Genomic DNA, 19,413 nt, shown 5'->3' with positions numbered 1-19,413 from the left:
AGCTGAAACAATTTTGTGGTCCACTTAAGGTAGCATAGTACCAAAGAGACCTTAAAAACATTTTTGGGCATCATCATTTGGCATAGATATCTTTCCTGTCTAACATATATCAGCACATATCTCATTCTGTAGCTACTTTAACTTTTTTGGGCTGCATCAAACCTCAGTGGCTACACAGGTTCCCCCCTCCCCCTTCATATGTGGAGTTCACTGCCACGTATAGCTGACCACACCATTTTACCTCTAAGGTCAAATGTGTCTTTTTAATATAGCAGTTGTAATTCTGTATCTCTTCAAGTAGGAATGCAATTTTACCTCATGGGATATTTGTTAATGTGAAAAACATAAGGGCTTTGCTTATAAATTCCATCATGTATGTGAGCACGCAGGAGCTTGATTTACAATCTCTCATGTGATGGATCATTTTAAGTTGACAGAGACGCGAAGGCATTTAACAATAATAAATCAATTCATCTTGCGTGAAGCCCATTTGGCCCCATACTGAGGGCTAGGAATCAATAATTTAAGATAAATAGTTTTTTCCCCAATTAATAGTCAATCCAATATATATGCATGTCAGAAGAATAATACCTAGATACAGGATTACAGATGGCAAGCTGAAATATTGCATTTGGTTCAATCTCAATAAGAGATGATACAAATTGCTCACAGCCATGCAGAACTGAGAGTGAGAAATAGCTGTTCCTGAGATTCTCTCTCTCAAACATAAATAAGTTCTAAAGCTATCTAATCAAGGCTCTAAGTTAGAATAAGGATGATTCAGAGAATAGTGTCTCGAGGGAATTCTGAAATGCAGGAAGGTGTCAGCATAGGGACGACTCCAGTAGAAGTCTCCCAGCATTGGAATAAGTGTGTAGCATGAAGCTTCACACTTGCTAGAATAAAGGAAGCAGAGAGCTTTGTACCCCTCCAAGTCTAAGGGAATCTGCTCTAAATTCTAACCGTGGACACTAATTAAAATAAGCAAACTTCAGCAACAATCATATCTCTTCCACCCCTCCAGAAGCCAGTCGTCTCCATAGTCCTGTTGTGCATTTGCACATCACCAGACTTTCCCATCCCACAGGACCTCAACAGCTGCTACAACCTTGAACATCCCACCCTTTCTCATATGCGATTAATAAGAGGCTTCATCTGCTCAATAAGACTTCACTTTTCTTGTCAAGATTCCTCTTCTCAGATCCTACTATAAAGAAACTAGTACAGACAACAATACTCCTTTTCTCTAGCTAATGAAACCATGAGAACATAGTTGCAAAAGAAAGAATGCGCTATCCAAGTAAAGCATATTTCCGAATCACAAAGTCTTTTGTCAGGCTAACTTTAATTAACATTTAAACATGCACTTCAAATACATGGTTATACTTGTGCACGTACAATTCAAGGGCAAATGTGAATAAAAGCCTACATGATAACACTTTCGAATATGATTTTCAGAATATAAGTAATTGTAACTTAAAGTATAAATGCAACGTGAATACAGAATACATGTCCATATTAAACTGAACATTAGTAGGCACGTTTATAAAGCTTTTCTCGGTGCATACATTTCATTATTGCATTTATATGTTCACACATGTTAATATTATTAAGGCACAATGGAAGACAAAATTCCTAGGCAGTTCAATGATTCAAATTACATCAATATATTTTCAACATGACCAGAGGGATAACTTGAACTCAGTGTTAAGGGAAGACTACTGTTCTGGTCACATCAGGGAGATTGATGCACACACCTTGGCCTCTTGGGCTTTCAACATGGCATTCACCTGTTTCTCAATGCCAGAAGCTTCTGGCTGATAACTACAATGCAATCTCTTCTCCTCTTGCAATGCTGCACACAACATTTTCAGGACCTCATTGTTTAAATGAGTCCCTCAGTCTGACTCCAGCGAAGTCGCAAAACTGAACCTTGGTATGAGTTGCCTCAACAATAGTTTAGTTACTGTAAGACTGTCATTTTGCCTGATCAGATAGCCTTCAACACAACACGAAAAGATGCCCACAACCACTAGGACATATCTCATCCCGCTGCACTCATACATTTTGATAAAGTCCATCTGCATTCTGTTGAATAGCCCTCTTGATCTTCCTATATGACTCAATGACACTGGAGTTCTTTGCCCTACATTCCTCTGGTGACAGACAACACATCTGTTGCACAAATATTCAGTTACCAATCTAAAATATGGGTTAACCCAATTCTGCCTAAACAACCGAACTATGGCATCCTTCCCTATATGAGCGGGTCCATGGAATTCTCTTACCACTGGGGACAACGTGCTGTTTGGTAACATTGATCTGCAATCCACAGAAACGCATATATCATCTCTCTTCACACATCCTGCTTGGATCCAACTCTGCTGTTCTGCCTCTGTCATTTCCTCCTGCAATATCTTCATTTCCTCCCAGTTATCAGTTGTTGACAACTAAAGGTTATAGTTGATCTTACCTTCGAACTCATTAGTATATTCGCCATTGAATGTGCCCATGAGCACAAATGTCAGCTATTTCGTCTGGGTAACAATTGTCCACTGTCACATAATCAACACCACGACAGTGAGCGGGACGCTTCACAGTTGCAATTTTTGTAGGCAGCTGTACTGCTTCAAGTTCTCTCATGATATGCTCGCCATTGTAGATCGGGGATCCAGAATGTGAGAAGTTGGCCTGGTATATGATGTTCACTATTCTAGTGAGCAGCTTGCACCAGTCCAAACAACCCGTATGGTGATGGTTGTAAAGTCAACCTTATAGACCAGCTATCCTAGAGGTAGCATGGCCAAAGCAGTCTTAGGCTAAAACTTCAGAGAGCATGTGAAGCAAGCTGTTTTACCATATGTAACCCCTTGAATACCAACTGAAAGGACACCACACAGGTTATATATAATATATATATGTATTTATTACTAACACAACCCCTCTGAACTCTTTATGAGGTCAGAGGCACAAGCACATAACAAGATACTTAATTATCATACAATAAGTTGCACAATATACAGTAGAGCCCTAGGGGCACGTAAAACCATATACTAAAATAGTGGTATAAGAACCACGTCACGAATAGGGAGTAGGCCTAGGGAATCGCTGGGGCTACGCGGTACTACCAAGAGTTAGGAAGCAGGAGGCCCACGGGAAGCGTGTGCAGTGTCTACACACACACGCGTGTTACCATAGAGATATAATGGGAACGTAAGAAATGGAAACTAGTTATTTTAGGACACTTCCGGATGGATTAGGAGAAAGCTACTGAAAACTAGGGACACTAGGATAGTCAATACCCACAGGAGCACCGAAGTACTCGCGTTACCTCACCCACAGGAGCCGGGTGCATAGGTGTCAAAGTGTGTCGGGTTTCGTCGCTGAATCCTATGGAGACCTGTGAAAAGATGCTGCAGGCGACCAGAAGAGAAGTGTCCGGTTGGATCCAAGGGCGGATCGAGGATGAAGAGTACCTGAAAGCAGAGGGGACAGAGTCTGGGTCACTAGCCAGTGACCAGGAAGGAACCAGGCGATGTCGTGAAGCAATCAGGTGATGTCGTGAAGCTTGACTTTGCAGCCACGTGGACCAGGAGGCGTCGACGAAGACCAGGAGGTGGATACGGACTGTCCCACGAAGGATCTCGCTGTTGGCGGCGTCGGCTTCCGGATTGGAGTCAACAGGCCGTGGCAAATGCAACCCATGCAGGAATCGAATATTCGCTTCGAGTTAGACCAGCAAGGGCAGGGAAGCAGGGGCCCACCTGGAGCAACCAGGCAGGCGGTTCAGATTCAAAGGTTCGTCGTCACAGAGGCCACTAGCCAACAGGCAAGTAACCGGACAGACGCGTCAAGCACAAAAACACCAGCAGGCCCTACGCGGCACTCGTGGAGTGTGGAGGGCTGTGCGTCGGTGCAGAAGGTGCTCGGGGCTGGGGCTTCTCAATCCCCAATGCACAACTTCGAGGGTGCCTCAGAAGCTGCACAAGTAGCAAAGTGCAGGTCATTCAAGATGGCCGGTACCACGTCTCTCGTCGCCTCCACGGGTCTCAGCTTTGCTGTGGATCGGGGTCAAAGAAGTCTGGAAGTCTGGCTCTTGTCGGACTCTGTGCTCGGGCTCCGGCGGGAGCGTCGACAAAATAACCGCAGATCGCTGAATGGTGCCTGTTTGCACAGGGTGGTCACTCCTTGACCACAAGGGAGATTCTTCAGTCTTCTAGTTGCAATAGAATGTCGAAGGTCCAGAGTTTCGTTTCAAGTTTCAGTTCAGGATGAATCTAAAGTCTCTTGACTCAGCTCCTACCTATATACTAATCTGAGGGGCTGGATTACCTGCTAGGTCCCTCCTATGGCTGGGACCAGGGAAGGGGGTGGTTACGCCCCTTTCCCTTGTCCAGTTTCGCGCCAGAGCTGGGACTGGAGTGCCCCAGCAACTGGTTTGAACCGGGCTATGCATGGGACACCTTGTGTGCCCCAGGCAGTGTCTCATTTCATTCAGCCCTCCCTGCCCCAATACACTATGGCCTGTCTGGGGTGGTGCTAGCACCTCCCAAGACAGGAAACCTATTGTCCAAGCCTCCCTCGCTGGAAGGACTCCCAGCAGCAGGAGGTCAGACTTGTGTCTGTGGCAGCAGCATCCATTTTGTGATGCTGAGGCTCTGGTTAACTTTAACCGGGATTAACAGGAACAACATGTCTTCTCCCTTTAGAAGGGTGGAATGCTAACCCCGTCACCAGAAGTGGTGAGGGGGTAGTATTCCAAACCGTATGACACCTTACACGACAGAACACCTATAAGGACATGGTTCCGAAAGCTGCAGACAGGCTCAGCTCAGGCTAGAGCACCATCTCACATAAAACCAAGCACTCTGCCTCCAGGATTGTTAAGGCCTGCCATAGGAGTGACTTATAGGTGCATATGTCTCTATATACAAGGTTAGATATAGGTATACTATACCTAAAGCAAAGGGTGATTACACCACCTTGCCCCAGCTGAGTGATCAGCCAGTTGTGTCAATTTGGATGGCCAGCCAGGGGTGGCATAATTCATGCTGCAGCCCCTGGTAGGCTTCGGATTCACCTATGCCCTGGGTACCTATGGTACACTATACAGGGGCTCACAAGGTGACCCAACATCCAATCAGGTATGTACCTAAGGTACATGGAGTCCATTTTACAGTGAGAGGAGATAGCCTGGGGCCCTGATTAGCAGGATCCCAGGCCAACTAAGTCGAAAACCAGCTAAATACTAGGCAAAAAATTTGGGGTAACCATAGTCAGATATCCATCCTCCTACACAGAAGATGTCATAAACCCCCTTTGTAACTATAACTGTCCAAAGACATGAACAACACCAAAGCCATACTAACTATCTGTAAATATAGTCACTCTCAGCTGTTCAGAGACCCAGCAAGCTCTAGCAGGAGCTATCAATTCAGCCACTTGTGCAGAGAACACTCCACAAGGCCAGGAAGCTTGACTACCCCCAAGACTATGCAGACTGAGTATGCAGCTCTCAGATTTCCTTCATTGTCTCTTAAATATGACTCATCCACAAACCGTTTGTAATAATTTTCTACTTGTGGCTTATCTCGTATATCTGGTCTTGGCGTTGTATATAATTGAGTGACACCGAGACCGACATGCTCAACCTCCCCCTCATCATTTCCATTCTCCTGGTTAGGCAACAAAGTGGCAGGATTCAAAGTAGCGTATCCCCTTAAGGTTGACGTTGTCCGCCGCAACTATGATCTGTTTGTACCTGGTTAAGCGGCTGTTTGTCAAGTGCTGTGTGCAGGTACGCGTCAACAGCATTTCATCTGAGAGGGTCACAAGAACAGTTAGTGTCACATGGTCAGGAAACACCTGGTAAGGAGTGCTTAAGACCAGCCACTCATTCATCACCAAGTCGGTCCACCTTGCCACTATCATTTCTGATGTTTGCCAATAGTCACAGGAGAAACAATGGTGCCAGTCCGATTGTTTCTCCAGCGATGTGCAGCATCATTTGACATCTATCCAGAGTGTGAGTTGAAGTTTCCGAGGATGCCAGGGAGGACCTCATGACAGGGCATTTACAGTATTGACAACACCACCCTGCTGCCTTCTGTGGTCTTGTCGGGGTACAAAGCCTTTAAATACACGTGGTCCACCCGGAATTAAGTAAACCATAGCCAGGCTGACTTCTTTCGCTTTTGTCCATTTGTTATTGTTCATAGCCTGTTCTTTGGATTAGTCCCAAACAGCTTCTAAGCCTGAAGTATATCCGTTATCAATGGCGGCTTGACAAAGGACAAGAAGATATAATTCAGCAGGCATGCTATATTATGGCAAGACAGCTTTAAGAGGTGATGGGACACAGTCTTCATTGACCAACAAATGTGTAACATCTCACATGATTCATGCTCTAGAACGAGTTTGGGGTGAAATAATCATCGTAGTTGCTAGACATGGTAATGTCAATATCATAACACCAGAAATTAAATCTCAATCCACAGTTGTTGGTAATATGTAAAGAAAATATATCACACTCAGAACCATGTAGTCTGAACCTGGCAGTGTCTCTTTTTTAATTCTAGAATTTTGAAATCTGCGATTACCACGACAATAGCAGTACATTTTAAGAAAAGTGCATTGAACCACCACATGAAAGAATTACTCCACTTAATAGAAACAATTTGTCTTTGTCATTTAGGTAACCATCATCAATATCTACCAAATGTGAAGGTTATTTTGAACTCTATTTTTCTACATTTGATAAAGGGTCCTCAAATGGATTTGGCTGCAACCTCTGTTTTTATAACGGGTTCTCACAGTACTTCACTGATCAACAGCACCCAGATGCATGCTTTTTTGGAAGGGTGAAAGAAACTGTGTTACCTACCACAGAACACACCACCTCCAAGAAAGAATTTGAACACAGTTCTAAGTAGACTTTTGTACCAGTGCATCAGGCTTCTCTAACACATTTTTGTTAAAACAGCTGTGTTCATGTCTACATCTTTAAGAAGGGATAGTTGTTTGCTGCCACTTAAAGATAACTGCAGTAACCGATATAGAGTGATGAGAACTGAGCCTAAGTCTGTGCCATTGTTGCCGTTTTGTTCTTATCAGTTGAAGTATTCAATAACGGATTTTCTTTAAGATTCTCCGTAAAGGTTGCAACCCTTTGGAACTCACTTCCCCTTAGTCTGCGTTCAGAGCCATGCCTTTTGCGTTTTAGTAAAAACCTGAAAACTTTTCTTTTTTGTTAGATCGCTGTTCCTTCCACTCACTTAAACTTTGTTCTGTTTGGTTAAGCGCTGGGATGCTCTAGGGTAACCATGCGTTATACAAGACTGCCCTAATAATAATAATAATAATAATCATTGACCTAAAGAGCCTTGCATACTTTAGATATAGGATGATCAATTATGTTGCATGAACAAGAAATCATGTACTTAAAAGGGGGTTTATCTACCATTTATTGGGATTTAATGCACAACATGTGAAGCTAGAATAGGCGCATGCTTCAAATAAGCAGCTAACTTGCTTTTAACAATAGTTCTGTAGCTTAAGTCCATTCTAAATTGAAAGCAAATGCTCCGCCTCTCTGCAGTGGTGAGGGAGGGTGTAGAAGAAGTAACTATAGATAATAATCTGTTCACCTTTCCATTCCTCTCCTACTAGGTTTAATTATGCAGATACTTCAAATACTTGCATACATTGCAATCACTTTCAATTATAGCCATGAATGCCAAAAAGAGGCAGAACGTGTGATTATGTAAAGAGATATTGTGGGTTTATGGTCAGTGTTGCTAGGAGTCACACTGTTTCCTGCCTTGGTCGACACCCACAATAAAGGATTATTTTTAAGAAGCGCGTTTACCAGTGGCGGCCAGCTCTGATCAGAGGTAGGGGGTGGGGCAGGAGGGGGGAGGACGTGGAATGTAGGAGCAGGGGAAAAGCAGGAATATTTTTTTTTTTAAAACCGACCTTGTCGCCGCTTCCTCGCCTCCATAGTCCTCCCTCACTCAGCCTTACTGGAAGCACACCTAGGCGACCAGTCAGCCAATCACAACGCTGCTTAGCAGTGTTGTGACTGGTCTGAGCGCCGTGGTTTCGCGCTCAGATGCTGACTGAAGGCCTGGGCATGTTCTCCACGTGGGCGACGATGCAGCCTGCATGGAGGACATGTTAAGTGGGCAAGACTGTTTTGGGCAGGCACAGCGGGCCATACAAGCAGTCATTTCGCACTTTAGGAGGGTGCTACCACTCCTCCCCTGACCCCGCCCCCTAACGCAAAGCAGGAGAAAATAAAATGATTTAGTTATTATAATTTTATCTTCCCTTTGTGTCACCGCAAAAAAGCTGTGGGGCAATGCCCCTCTGCCTTAGCGGAGGAGCCACCACTGATGTTTACCCTGACTTATTCCCTACATGGTAGAATAATGCACAATATGCAAATCTAGAATAGCATCAAGTTTCAAAACTATTGTGACAGGTTAGTAACTGCTTTCTCTTTACTTATCTTTGCGGTGGGATCCAGGACTTGTTTTGCAGTACCTCTCAGTGATTTAAGTTAAAATCCAAAACCCCTTTTGTAATTTGAAATCAACCTTTTATTTTTAAATTGACTTGATTTTTAATTGGTCATATTTTATTTTTCTTAAATTTTACTCCTACTTTCCAAATTTGCACCTGTGTTTTTTGAAAGAATGGAAATTGATCTGAACAGCGTTGAGAGCCTCAGTGTGACAAATCTAAGAAGGATGTGCAAGGAAAAAGGTATGAGGCTAGTGAAGGAGTTCAAGAAAGGGAAATATCAGATTGCCCTCATAGCTTTAGAGGAAGTAGGTTTGCTTCAGATAACCTTCCAACAGCATGGAGTGGAGTAGGAAATGGAGTAAGGAGAGGAAGATGAAATTGTAGAGGCTCTAGCGCCAGAGGATAACATCCTGCAGAGTTCAGCATAACATGCCTTGTCCAGAGTAGGGAGCAGTGTGTCCTCTTGTAGGTTCACCCAATTGGAGAGAGGACAGATAGTCAAGTCAAGTCAAGTCAGAGAATTTATATAGCGCGCTACATACCCAGAGGGTCTCAAGGCGCTTGAGGAGGGGTGGGGAATTACTTGTCAAATATCCACGTTTTAAGTTGCTTTCTGAATGCTAGGTGGTTCTGGGTAAGGCGAAGGTAAGTGGGAAGTGAGTTCCAGGTTTTAGCTGCCAGGTAGGAGAAGGATCTACCTCCCATGGTGGTTTTGTTGATGCGAGGTACAGTGGCAAGGGCTTGGTTGGATGATCGTAGCTGGCGGGAGGGGGTGTAGAAGGACAGTCGTGTGTTGAGGCATTCTGGTCCGATTTCGTAGAGTGCTTTGTGTGCGTGGGTTAGGAGCCGGAAAGTGATCCTCTTATTGACGGGAAGCCAGTGGAGGTTTTTCAGGTGACCAGAGATATGTTCTTTACGCGGGATGTCTAATATGAGCCTGGCTGAGGCGTTTTGGATTCGTTGGAGTTTTTTCTGGAGTTGCTACAGATACATGATTATCTAACGTTGCATACTAATCATCGCCGCACGGCAATGACGAAATCCTAATATTCTTAAAAATGGCAAAAGAACATTTTTCCTCATTTCATGATACAATTTACAAAATACAAATACATGAATGGTACTCTGGGGGGAGACATTATCACAGGGACAACATGGTAGATCGTGCGTCCAGTTATTGATCGTAGGAAAACTGACCAATCTGTGGAAGATATTGAATCTAAAGCGTGAAAGTAAAAAACGCTCATAGTTGTTAGTTACATAGATTAGATAGGGCTGAATCTTAAAAGTTACTAAAACCAGTTGGTGCTGCTGAACAGAAGGTTTTAAGACCTCCGCAGCAACCCAGTGAAAATCTAAGAGGGCTAGACACTCCTTTTTCAAATCTTTTCGTGAGATTTCTGAAATATCCAAGGGATTCGAGAAGTATTCCTCTCTCCCAATGTCTTTCAAAAAGTTAAAGACATACTTTACCCAAGGTATTTTAGTAGCACCTTCCAATTTCAAAATGTCTGTTAGAACGACTCTGTTTAAATGTGTTGCCTCTTGAGTCCAGAGTCTGTGCCATAACAGCACTGGCTCTATTTTAATCAGGTCTGGGATGTAACAGAGGCCTAATTCAGAGTGACAGTTAAAATTGGGGGAGCTTTTGGGGAGTGCCAAAATATATTTTAAGAAGGAGTTTTCAGCAACCTAAATAGGTGATGAGTTTGCAAAACCCCAGACCCCGCTACCGTAGGTAGCACCTGCTACACATTTAGCTTTGTATATTTTTATCAATTCTACAGGGGGTCTGGTCCCTAATTTTCTTGAGAAGATTTTAAGAGCAGCGGTTGAACTAGTAAGCTCAAGTTTTTTCGCAGAAATAGCTTGGAACCACGTCTCATTTTGGGCAAAAAGTATCCCCAAATAAGAAAAATGTTTGGTGAATTCGAGCTTCTGTTCCGCTTTAAAAATTGGCCTCTTAGATTTAGTTTGTCTGCCACAATACATAGTGAAAGTCTTGGAAGGATTGACTTTCAGGCCTAACTCATTCATAAAGCGGGAAAAGCTATCAACCACCCGCTGTAAGCCCACTTGAGTACGTGACATGAGTACAGCGTCGTCAGCGTACAAAAGTGCTGGTATTGGGCGACCACCTACAAATGGGGGATCCAAGCTATCTTTGCACAGGGCATCTTCCAATCCATTTATATACAAGTTAAAAAGGAAGGGGGCCAGAACGCAACCCTGTCTGACCCCACTCCTGATTGGTATTTGGTCTGTGCACTCTCCCCTAAGGCCATAGCGAACGCGGGCCGACGCGTTACTGTAAAAACGTTTAAGATAATAAATAATATTTGAATCAACCCGAGTTTTTCTAGTATCAGCCACAGTTTAGACAGCACCACACAATCAAACGCGGCCGAGAGATCCACGAAGGCCAGGAACAAGTTGCCTTGTTTAGCCCTCGTGTATTTCCCGACCAGCATCATCAGATTCAGTCCCTGTTCTATGGTCCCCAGGCCAGAACGGAAGTCATACTGAAGATCAGACAAAACGGAGTTTGCCTCCGCCCAGTCCTGAAGTCAGTCCAGGATGACTCTATCCGCTATTTTAGTAAAGGAGTCCAGTAAGGAAATGGGCCTATAACAGGCTGGATCCTGTCTATTTCCCTTTTTATAAATCGGGACAGTGACAGATTCCACCCAGGTGGGGAGGAAGTCAGCAACACAACTGGCATTAAGCACCTGGACCAGAAGGGGCGCCCACAAAGATGGAATACTTTTAAATAAATCTATGGGAACCCCGTCTGGGCCAGGCGCCTTAGCACCCTTACTTCTACTCAGGGCTTTTTCAACCTCCTCGAGAGTAAAGAAAAGGTTATTACTCGGGGGGATAGTCAAGAGAGGGGATTGGAGACCCCATATGTTCTTCACCTTCATGCTCTCCTCCCTTATATACTCTCGAAGTGACTGACCCAGTCTGTTTCAGGTATTGCTATATCTATTTTTGGCCCCACCTCCTCACTAAGAAAAAGGGTTCTCACTGTCTTCCAAAAGCTCGCGCTATCGTTTCTTTTGGAAGCTAAATGGAGAGCCTCCCAGGCTTCTGACCTCAGGGTATCTTTCCTGTCTCTAATTGCCAGTTTATAATCTTTCCTAAGTCTGCGGATGTCCTCTGCAGATTTAGGTTTATTATGCAACGCCTTTTTTAGGGCTGAATAAGCCCTGGTGCATCTGGAGTCAAACCAGCCTCCCTCCTTCTTCTGATTCTTCGATTGCCTAGTCAGGGAGTTTTTAATTTCGTTCAAAATAACAGAAAAGGATGCAAGACAAGTTTCAGGTGGTAAATCTATCTCTAGGCATGTAACTATTTCTGAGAAACATTTTTCAACCACCTTTTTAATTATCTCTGCCTCATTTATCCTAGCCCATTTCAGAGTATAACCATTAGTCTTACCAATTGCCAAGTCGGCGACTAAACTGTTACCGACCCCATCACTAGACAATAATGATGGAGTAGGCAACAGGATAGACACACGAAGTGGAAAATGGTCACTCAGTGCTATATCATGAACATTAAAAGAATGTATTCTGTTCTTGCAACTGTTAGAAATTGTGATATAGTCTATGGTTGAGGAGCAACCTCTACCATTAAATGTTGGGGCTAATGTAGGGGCAGAGTTACACATTTCGTTTGCAAATCCTAAGTCGAAATTAGCTAACAAGATGTTAAATTGTTCCCCTAAGAGATTATGTTTAAAATGGAAACGTCCCTCACCGTCATCTCGCGCTGCACCGCACCTGTTGTCCTTAGTCAATTTGCACAATTTTACAATTAAAATCTCCCAGCATAATCAACATCATTTTGTGCTTGAAAAGTTTTCCCTGGGTAAACAACACTTTAGTCAATTTCCTTAAAACATTTGTGACATCATTGCAAGGGGTTCAGTCCTTAAACAGAGTTTACTGTGGTCCAGATGGAGGATAAGAGGTATAAAAATGCACGCTGTGCGACGCCGGTGCCTTGAGGGGTTTGTTTCACCTACCTTTTGCAAAATTGCTCTCTAATGTGCGTTATTTGCACAATGAATCTCGCTGCTGTTTTAAAACATCTTTAGCCATATTAAAATCGATTCAACACTGTCGGGAGCTTACTGTTTGAATTTGATGCTTTGACTGTCCCAGAGGGGTTGCGGCTTCCTATTGTCCCCGCTCGACACCTCTCTAGAGTGTGCTTTCCAGTTGTCGGTAGTACAGCCACATAAAAATGCGTACTGCGTGGACGCGCGCAGCAGGCACGCCTAAAGCAGGCCTGTCTGCGCCCTTCAGCATCCCGGAGACAGCCAGCGCCAGCCTCGCTGCCCGATCTGTCTCCCTACCTAAGAGTCTGCGTCTTTATAGTAGCGACGAATTGCGATTAATCCGTCCACGTCCCTGCTCCAATTCTAGTAGTTGGTATTTGTCAGTGCTCCCCGCCACCACTTGCCCAATATGTGGCTATTGCTTGGATTCTAGTGCAGCTGTCTCTGATCGGTCTAGTACCTCTATTAGCATTGATAAGCAGGGGCCTTTAATGCGTGCTGCGCTGAATAACACTCGTTCACTGAGAAAGCATTACCAGGATTTATTTGATCTCCTCTCTGACAAACCAGTTGATCTCCTGTTCATTACAGAGACATGGTTGGACGAATTTTCTACTCCTATTGTCCCGATGTCTATCCCTGATGGTTACATGGTTAGAGTCGACTGTTCAGGCGGGAGAGGGGGGTGGATTGGCAGTTATTTACAGAGATAAGTGGGTGTTCCCTAAGGGTAAGGCTTTACAATTGGGGACATGTGAAGGTCTGGATTTCAATATCTGCTTTTCTGCACACTTTTCCTTGGGAGGCTCCCTGATTTACAGGCCCCCGGGGCCGACAGGCTCTTTCTCAAAGCATTGGGGGATGTTGTTGTACCCCGAGCTTTGCGGTTCACTCATTACATTGTTCTTGGAGATCTGAATATACACCTTGACCACGCAGATGCTGGAGATGCTCAAGAATTCCTGGACACACTGAACCTTGCTCAGCTTACCCAATAGTAACGCATCTCTGTGGTCATATTCAGGACCTCATCTGCTCTAACTTTCCCATCATGGTCGATGACCCTCTCCCGGTGCCTTGGTCCGATCTTTTTTTGACATATTTTTCATGGATGGCTACTGGCATTCATTCTCCTACCCGGTCCAGTCATGACCCTGCCTTTGCCAAAATTGATCCGTTTATGTTGAGACAGGTCTTGGTGGCTTCCAGGCCCGCTCCTTCTTGCGACCTAGAGGGAGGGCTCGCTTGTTTTACAAGATGGATTTCCCATGCAATGGAACTTCTTTCCCCTGCTCCACTCCATAGGCGTTCCAGAAATTCTCCTACAAAACTATGGTTTTCGCCCAAACTTAAAGAATTAAAGCAGAAGTGTATGAAATTGGAGCGAGGATGGCATAAGGAATTTTGCCCTTTGGCGAAGCTTATGCTTAGAAAAAAACAAAACATCTATTACACTGCCGTTTCCCATGCAAAAAGCCTCTACTATACGGTCCGCATCGATCTAGCCAGGAATAATTCTAAGGACATTTTTCTATTGTTCAGAGCTTTTTGGCATCTAAAGCTGAATTGTGTTTGGTTCCATCTTCACATGCCTGGTCCGAAAAACTTTCTAGTTTTTTTATTGATAAAATCTGTGCTATACAAACGTCATTTACTGCTTGTAGTAAGGATACTGCTGTATCCCTACCATCAGAGCTCTGCCCGTTTCTTCCCCCTACTCTGACTGCCTCCGCATCCATTGACTTGCCTAGCTCACTTAGAATCCTCATGGCCTTAAAATCAGGCTCTCCTTCGGATCCCTGCGCAGCCAGACTTCTGGCCGCAGTAGTAGCGACAGTTATCCCTGAAGTTAACAGACTCATCAATATGTCCCTTCAGGAGGCTCCTTTCCGGCAGTTTGGAAACAGGTTGAAATTTTGCCTTTACTAAAGAAACCTCTGCTGGACCCACTGAGCCAAGTGAACTATCGTCCCATTTCCCTTTTGCCCAGCGTGGCAAATGTGTGCGAAAAAAAGGTTGAATAAACAGCATACTGATTTCATCGAAAGCTCAGGCCTAATGCATCCGGCCCAATCTGGGTTCAGGTCCTCCTACAGTACAGAGTCATCACTAGTCGAAGTCTCTGAGGCCATCCGGGAGTGTATGGATTCTGGTGGGAGGGTAGCTTTGATTTTGCTGGACCTCTTGGCGGCATTCAATACTGTTCCCCACTCCTTGCTGCTTGCCAGACTAGCGGAGATAGGTATATTAGGCACAGCCTGGTGCTGGGTTAAATAGTTTCTGGAAGGCCGGACTCAACAGGTATGGCTCCCCCCATCTGCTTCCTCATCGCAGATGGTGTCCATGGGGGTCCCACAGGGGTCCTCTTTGAGTCCCCTCCTTTTTAACATTCATGTTACTCCCTTTGTTCAATTGGCGGAGGATCTGGGGGCCAAAATTATTGTGTATGTTGACGATACCCAGCTCCTGTTTACCATGGGGAAAATTGAGTGTTCCACCTCATCCGCAAAAAACTGCCTGACAGCTGTCTTCAATAGGCTGGCCTCTGCACAACTGAAATGCAATGAAGGGAAATCGGAAATCCTACTTTATGGAAACTTCCCCCCTCAGTTTAGAGAAGCGCTTTGGCCAGCCGGTATCTCTATGCCGGCCTCTACGGGCAACCTGTCAAGAATCAGAGGATCTGTTTTGAGGAGAATCTCTTGTTCTCCATCCGGATTAAGAAATTCGCTGGGAACTGTTTTGGGCTACTTAAATCCCCCAGGAAATTCCTACCTCTCCTTCCCAGGCCTGCTAAATAAAAGATGACCCGAGCCCTAATTATATCACGTAGTGACCACACTAATACCCTGTACATAGGCCTCCCGGCCTACCTGCTTAACAAATTACAAGTAGTCTAAAACACGGCGCCAGGCTTCTCCTCAACATCCCTTTCAGCAGCAGTGTGCGACAACATCTGCGCGATCTGCACTGGCTACCTGTGGCTGAGCGAGTTAAGTTCAAAGCCCTGGTCATAGCACATCGTGCCCTGCATGCGCCAGGTCCAATCTACTTGCAGAAGCGCTTTACTTTTTAGACCCCTTCTAGACAACTGTGCTCTACTTCTCAACTCCTAGCTCATGTCACCTGCTTTCAACTGCAAAGAATGGGTGGCAGCTCACTTGCCTTGAAGGCTGCTCTGACTTGAAATGTACTACCTTTCGCTCTCCGCAGCATTTAGGATCTTACTTTTTTCAAAAAAATTCTGAAAACCCTTCTCTTTATTTAATCACCCCTATCTCATTCCTCAAGGTTCACGCCGGGACACCCTACTGGGTATCCGTGTGCGCTATAAATAACATAACAAGTGGATGCCATCCACAGTTGTAGGACCAGTGGGACAGGGTTTACCTGCTCTGAGAGGAGAGCCCTCGAACACTGACCCCGTGAGGCCACTTATTAATTTTTACATTCCTTATTATTTTGAATGCATAACATCAGAACATGAAACAGGGTACATGCCTGCCAAGAAGTCGAAGTAAGTCGGTCAGGTCTGAACAGTCATTTCTAACTGGGTGAGGCCATTTCTGACTGACAGGTTCTGCCTGTATTGTCACAGAGACAGAGGACAGGAGAACTACACCAGGCAGACCCCTACACTACAAAGACTGAGTGTGTCACTGTGAGGTCCAGAAGTCGGGGACCAACAGCAAGGCACATATTCAATCCCTGTGTACAGACATTGAGCTGAAATCTAAGTCTCAGGGTGCCACTCTTGAGATGACAGAAGTGTGGAAGGAGGGTACAGCCCCCTGCTGCCCCACCACTCAGAGAAACCAAAAATGCCAGACAGGCCGCAGGAGCACATGGGAGACTCCTTGCTAGCCCCATGGCTGGAAGTGCGACATACCCAAGGCCCCAGATTAAAACCTCCACCTAGCAGTGGATGGGCAGTGGCCTAGTTCCTGACACTAACCGCTGTCAGTAACCTTTGTTAGTTGCTTGACTTATGGGGAGAGCTGGTCCTCACCTGTGGGCAGAAGTCTGACTTAGGGGGCAAAATGGGCTATATAAAATTGTTGGCTATGGTGGTATTGTCTGCATACTGGGATGCGCCTGTGAGCGAACTATGTTATTTTGCCTCCCAGGTAGGATCTGCAGGTGCGGAGAAGGATTTCCCATAAACAACTTGAGTGGCTGATGCACATGTTGACAGAGAGGTACAGGTAGGTTCAGAGGGTCATAGAACATACAGGTGCCAGTGGGGAGGTGGCAATTCATCTACATTCTTTCTCCTGGGCAGGGAAGACCAACAATGGATAGATTAGTTTACCCAAGCTCTTGGCTAGGGGTGGCCTGTATAGGAAATCTGCATTTATATCTCTTATTCCCCTTATTGAATATTTTTTATTTTGGTGTTGTTTTGTTTATTAAATATTACTCTGGTTTTCTAATTCCGCTTGAAATGTTTGTTTTGCATGCTTGGAAAGCTGCGCCAGGCTCAGGTATCCAGGCGTACAACGGGGGGTGTCATGTAACTATTTCTGCAGGCTCCTATTTCCTCTTTGCAGAGTTCTTCAGAACATAGCTGTCTGAGAGGGAGAACGAAGCCCCTGTGCAAATACCCACTTATTTTATTTCTCTAAGTAAACAATTTTTCCCTAAATCTGGGAGCGATCGTTCCCATGTAAATTCTCGCAATTACCAGGGTGGGAAGGGCCCGGAGAAAAGTATGGGAATGGTAATCAGTGTAAAGTTTGTGGGTGTTGCCAGATTTCGAAGGTAACTTGCTCCTTGGAAGACCCACTTTCCACCATAGTCAGCAGCACTAACTATGGTGGATTTCTATGCAATTGTGGTAGAGAAATCTACAGTTGTAAATTCATTTCCACCTACCAGAAATCAATTTGTGAATTCCTTCAGGAGGGACTGCGTGGATTTTGCCCATAAGCATAAGTCTGCTGGGAAAAATTAACCCAAATTGCCCAAATAGTTATCATATATTTATTTGTATGTTTGATAACGAAATAAAAATGATTTTCACAAATGTTTTTGTTGTTTGCTTTTTTAGAGAGCAAGTACGTCTCAATGGCTTTGGAATTTTTATGTTTGTTATCTACCCTGGAGCGTTTGTTGATCTCTTCACCACTCACTTGCAACTTGTTTCTCCAGTCCAGCAGCTGAGAATATTCTGCGCAGGTAAGAAATATGAAGGTAAAACAAGGGGCTGGTAAGATGGTTTACAAAATACAGCCCAGTGCTTGACTGCTGCTCCTGCCGCTATATATTTCAGTTGTGAAAGGATCTTATGAATAATACTACTATCTAGGAAAGGTTGTAGTGAATACTTTTATGGCGAAGTTGTGCATTGTTCCGTTGTGAAATAATGAGCAAACATCGTTCACAGGCTTTACCTTGTGAACTGGGTTTGTGTGATGGTCAACAAATGAGGGTTAGACCCTGTTGTACTAATTCTTCTCATTAGTTTCCTGACTGAAAATTCAATATGGTCTGCTGTGATATCTTCCTCTTTTTAGCATTGTTTGTGCCTACCTCTGTTATAGTATAAAATGAAAAGCTCAATTCTAGAATGCTGGAGTGGCGAAATAAACATTGAAGGGGACAGTTGAGGCAGGAGGTGGATGGGGTAACAAGTAAACTCGTGCTTCAGTATTTGTTTAATTTTTTCAAATTTTACACTGGAGGCCAGCTTGAAAGTTTATTACCTCAAAACATCTGCACGGTGATTTGACACGCTGTTGAATGTAAAAGTGTTCTATGAAAGATCTTACACAAGAAATATTGTCTAACTTTAGCACAAACAGTCAATTAAGGGTTGTTTTTGGTCTCGGTTCTAGACAGCGCATGCTGTATATACTTAGTGGACTTCAGTCTGCCTGTAGGCTTCCCATTTGCTGGCTCCAGTGTGCTTTCAGATTTTTTCTCACCACTAGTCCATGGCATGGCAAGCATGCTTCACGCCTCTTCCTGTGTTAAGCACTCCCTGAGAGCATGGGCCAATTACTACTATCCATAAACAGTGGCCATTTTAGGAATTGTTTTCGGGACTATTTCTTTCTTTGTCTAACAGCGCTTTCCATGAATGCTTGTGTTTTTACTCGCTTCGTTCTCCGTTTGCTATTCCTGTATGTTTGCAAGCGCACTAATGCATGTGAAGCCACAAAACATCGCGCAGTGACTGTGCTGGCTGCCTGGGTATGATGCCAACGGCGGGCTGATTCTACACATTGCCCCTCCCTGGACATGGCGGCTCCTGCCAGGCTGGTAATCCTTCACGAGATGCGTGTTTCGGAGAGTGAGAACTCCAGATCGCTTTCTCCTGCCAGACGGCCTGGCTCTCTGTTTCAAGCCTTGCATGTGATAACCATCCTATTCTCTTCCAGGGGATCCTCATCAAAGTCATAAGCACTAGAATATTCCCGCCCATGCGCGGGACCCCGGAAACACAATCATATCTGTGCTCCAGATATATGTATCTCCATATATATATATACATATATCTAAGCAACTGCAGCCTTATACACACCAGAGCTGAATAATGCTGTAAGGACTCCCCATTTTATCGTAAAAACGTACATTAGAAACAGGGAGAAAAGAGCAAAACCTGTTTTGAATCTGGTTTAATGCTTAGCAGTCAGACGAAAACTCTCACATAGCACTGAAAGCATATACAGCTCCCAGGCTGCATTGCAGAAACACAGTCTAAAAAGACTGAAAAGCTAACTCATGGCAACATAGAGATAAACTGGCACCATGCCTTTAAGACAGTCATGACCCCAGCTTCCCATCATGCCTCAGAGGTGACAGTTAGGTCAGTTGTT

At 44.5% G+C, this 19,413-nt stretch overlaps 1 protein-coding gene across 1 annotated transcript in view; it reads left to right on the top strand.

The window, feature by feature from the left end:
* The window catches only part of MBTPS2 (membrane bound transcription factor peptidase, site 2), a 387,799-nt gene that overhangs the window by 118,596 nt on the left and 249,790 nt on the right, over positions 1-19,413 (top strand). The window contains exon 5 of the mRNA XM_078657847.1: positions 17,643-17,770. Coding sequence (XP_078513973.1) covers positions 17,643-17,770 — 128 coding nt within the window. The remainder of the gene's footprint in view (positions 1-17,642; positions 17,771-19,413) is intronic.

Source organism: Lissotriton helveticus, chromosome 8 (assembly GCF_964261635.1).
Source record: "Lissotriton helveticus chromosome 8, aLisHel1.1, whole genome shotgun sequence".
Classification (NCBI taxonomy): domain Eukaryota; kingdom Metazoa; phylum Chordata; class Amphibia; order Caudata; family Salamandridae; genus Lissotriton; species Lissotriton helveticus.
This window is presented reverse-complemented; position numbering and strand designations above follow the sequence as displayed.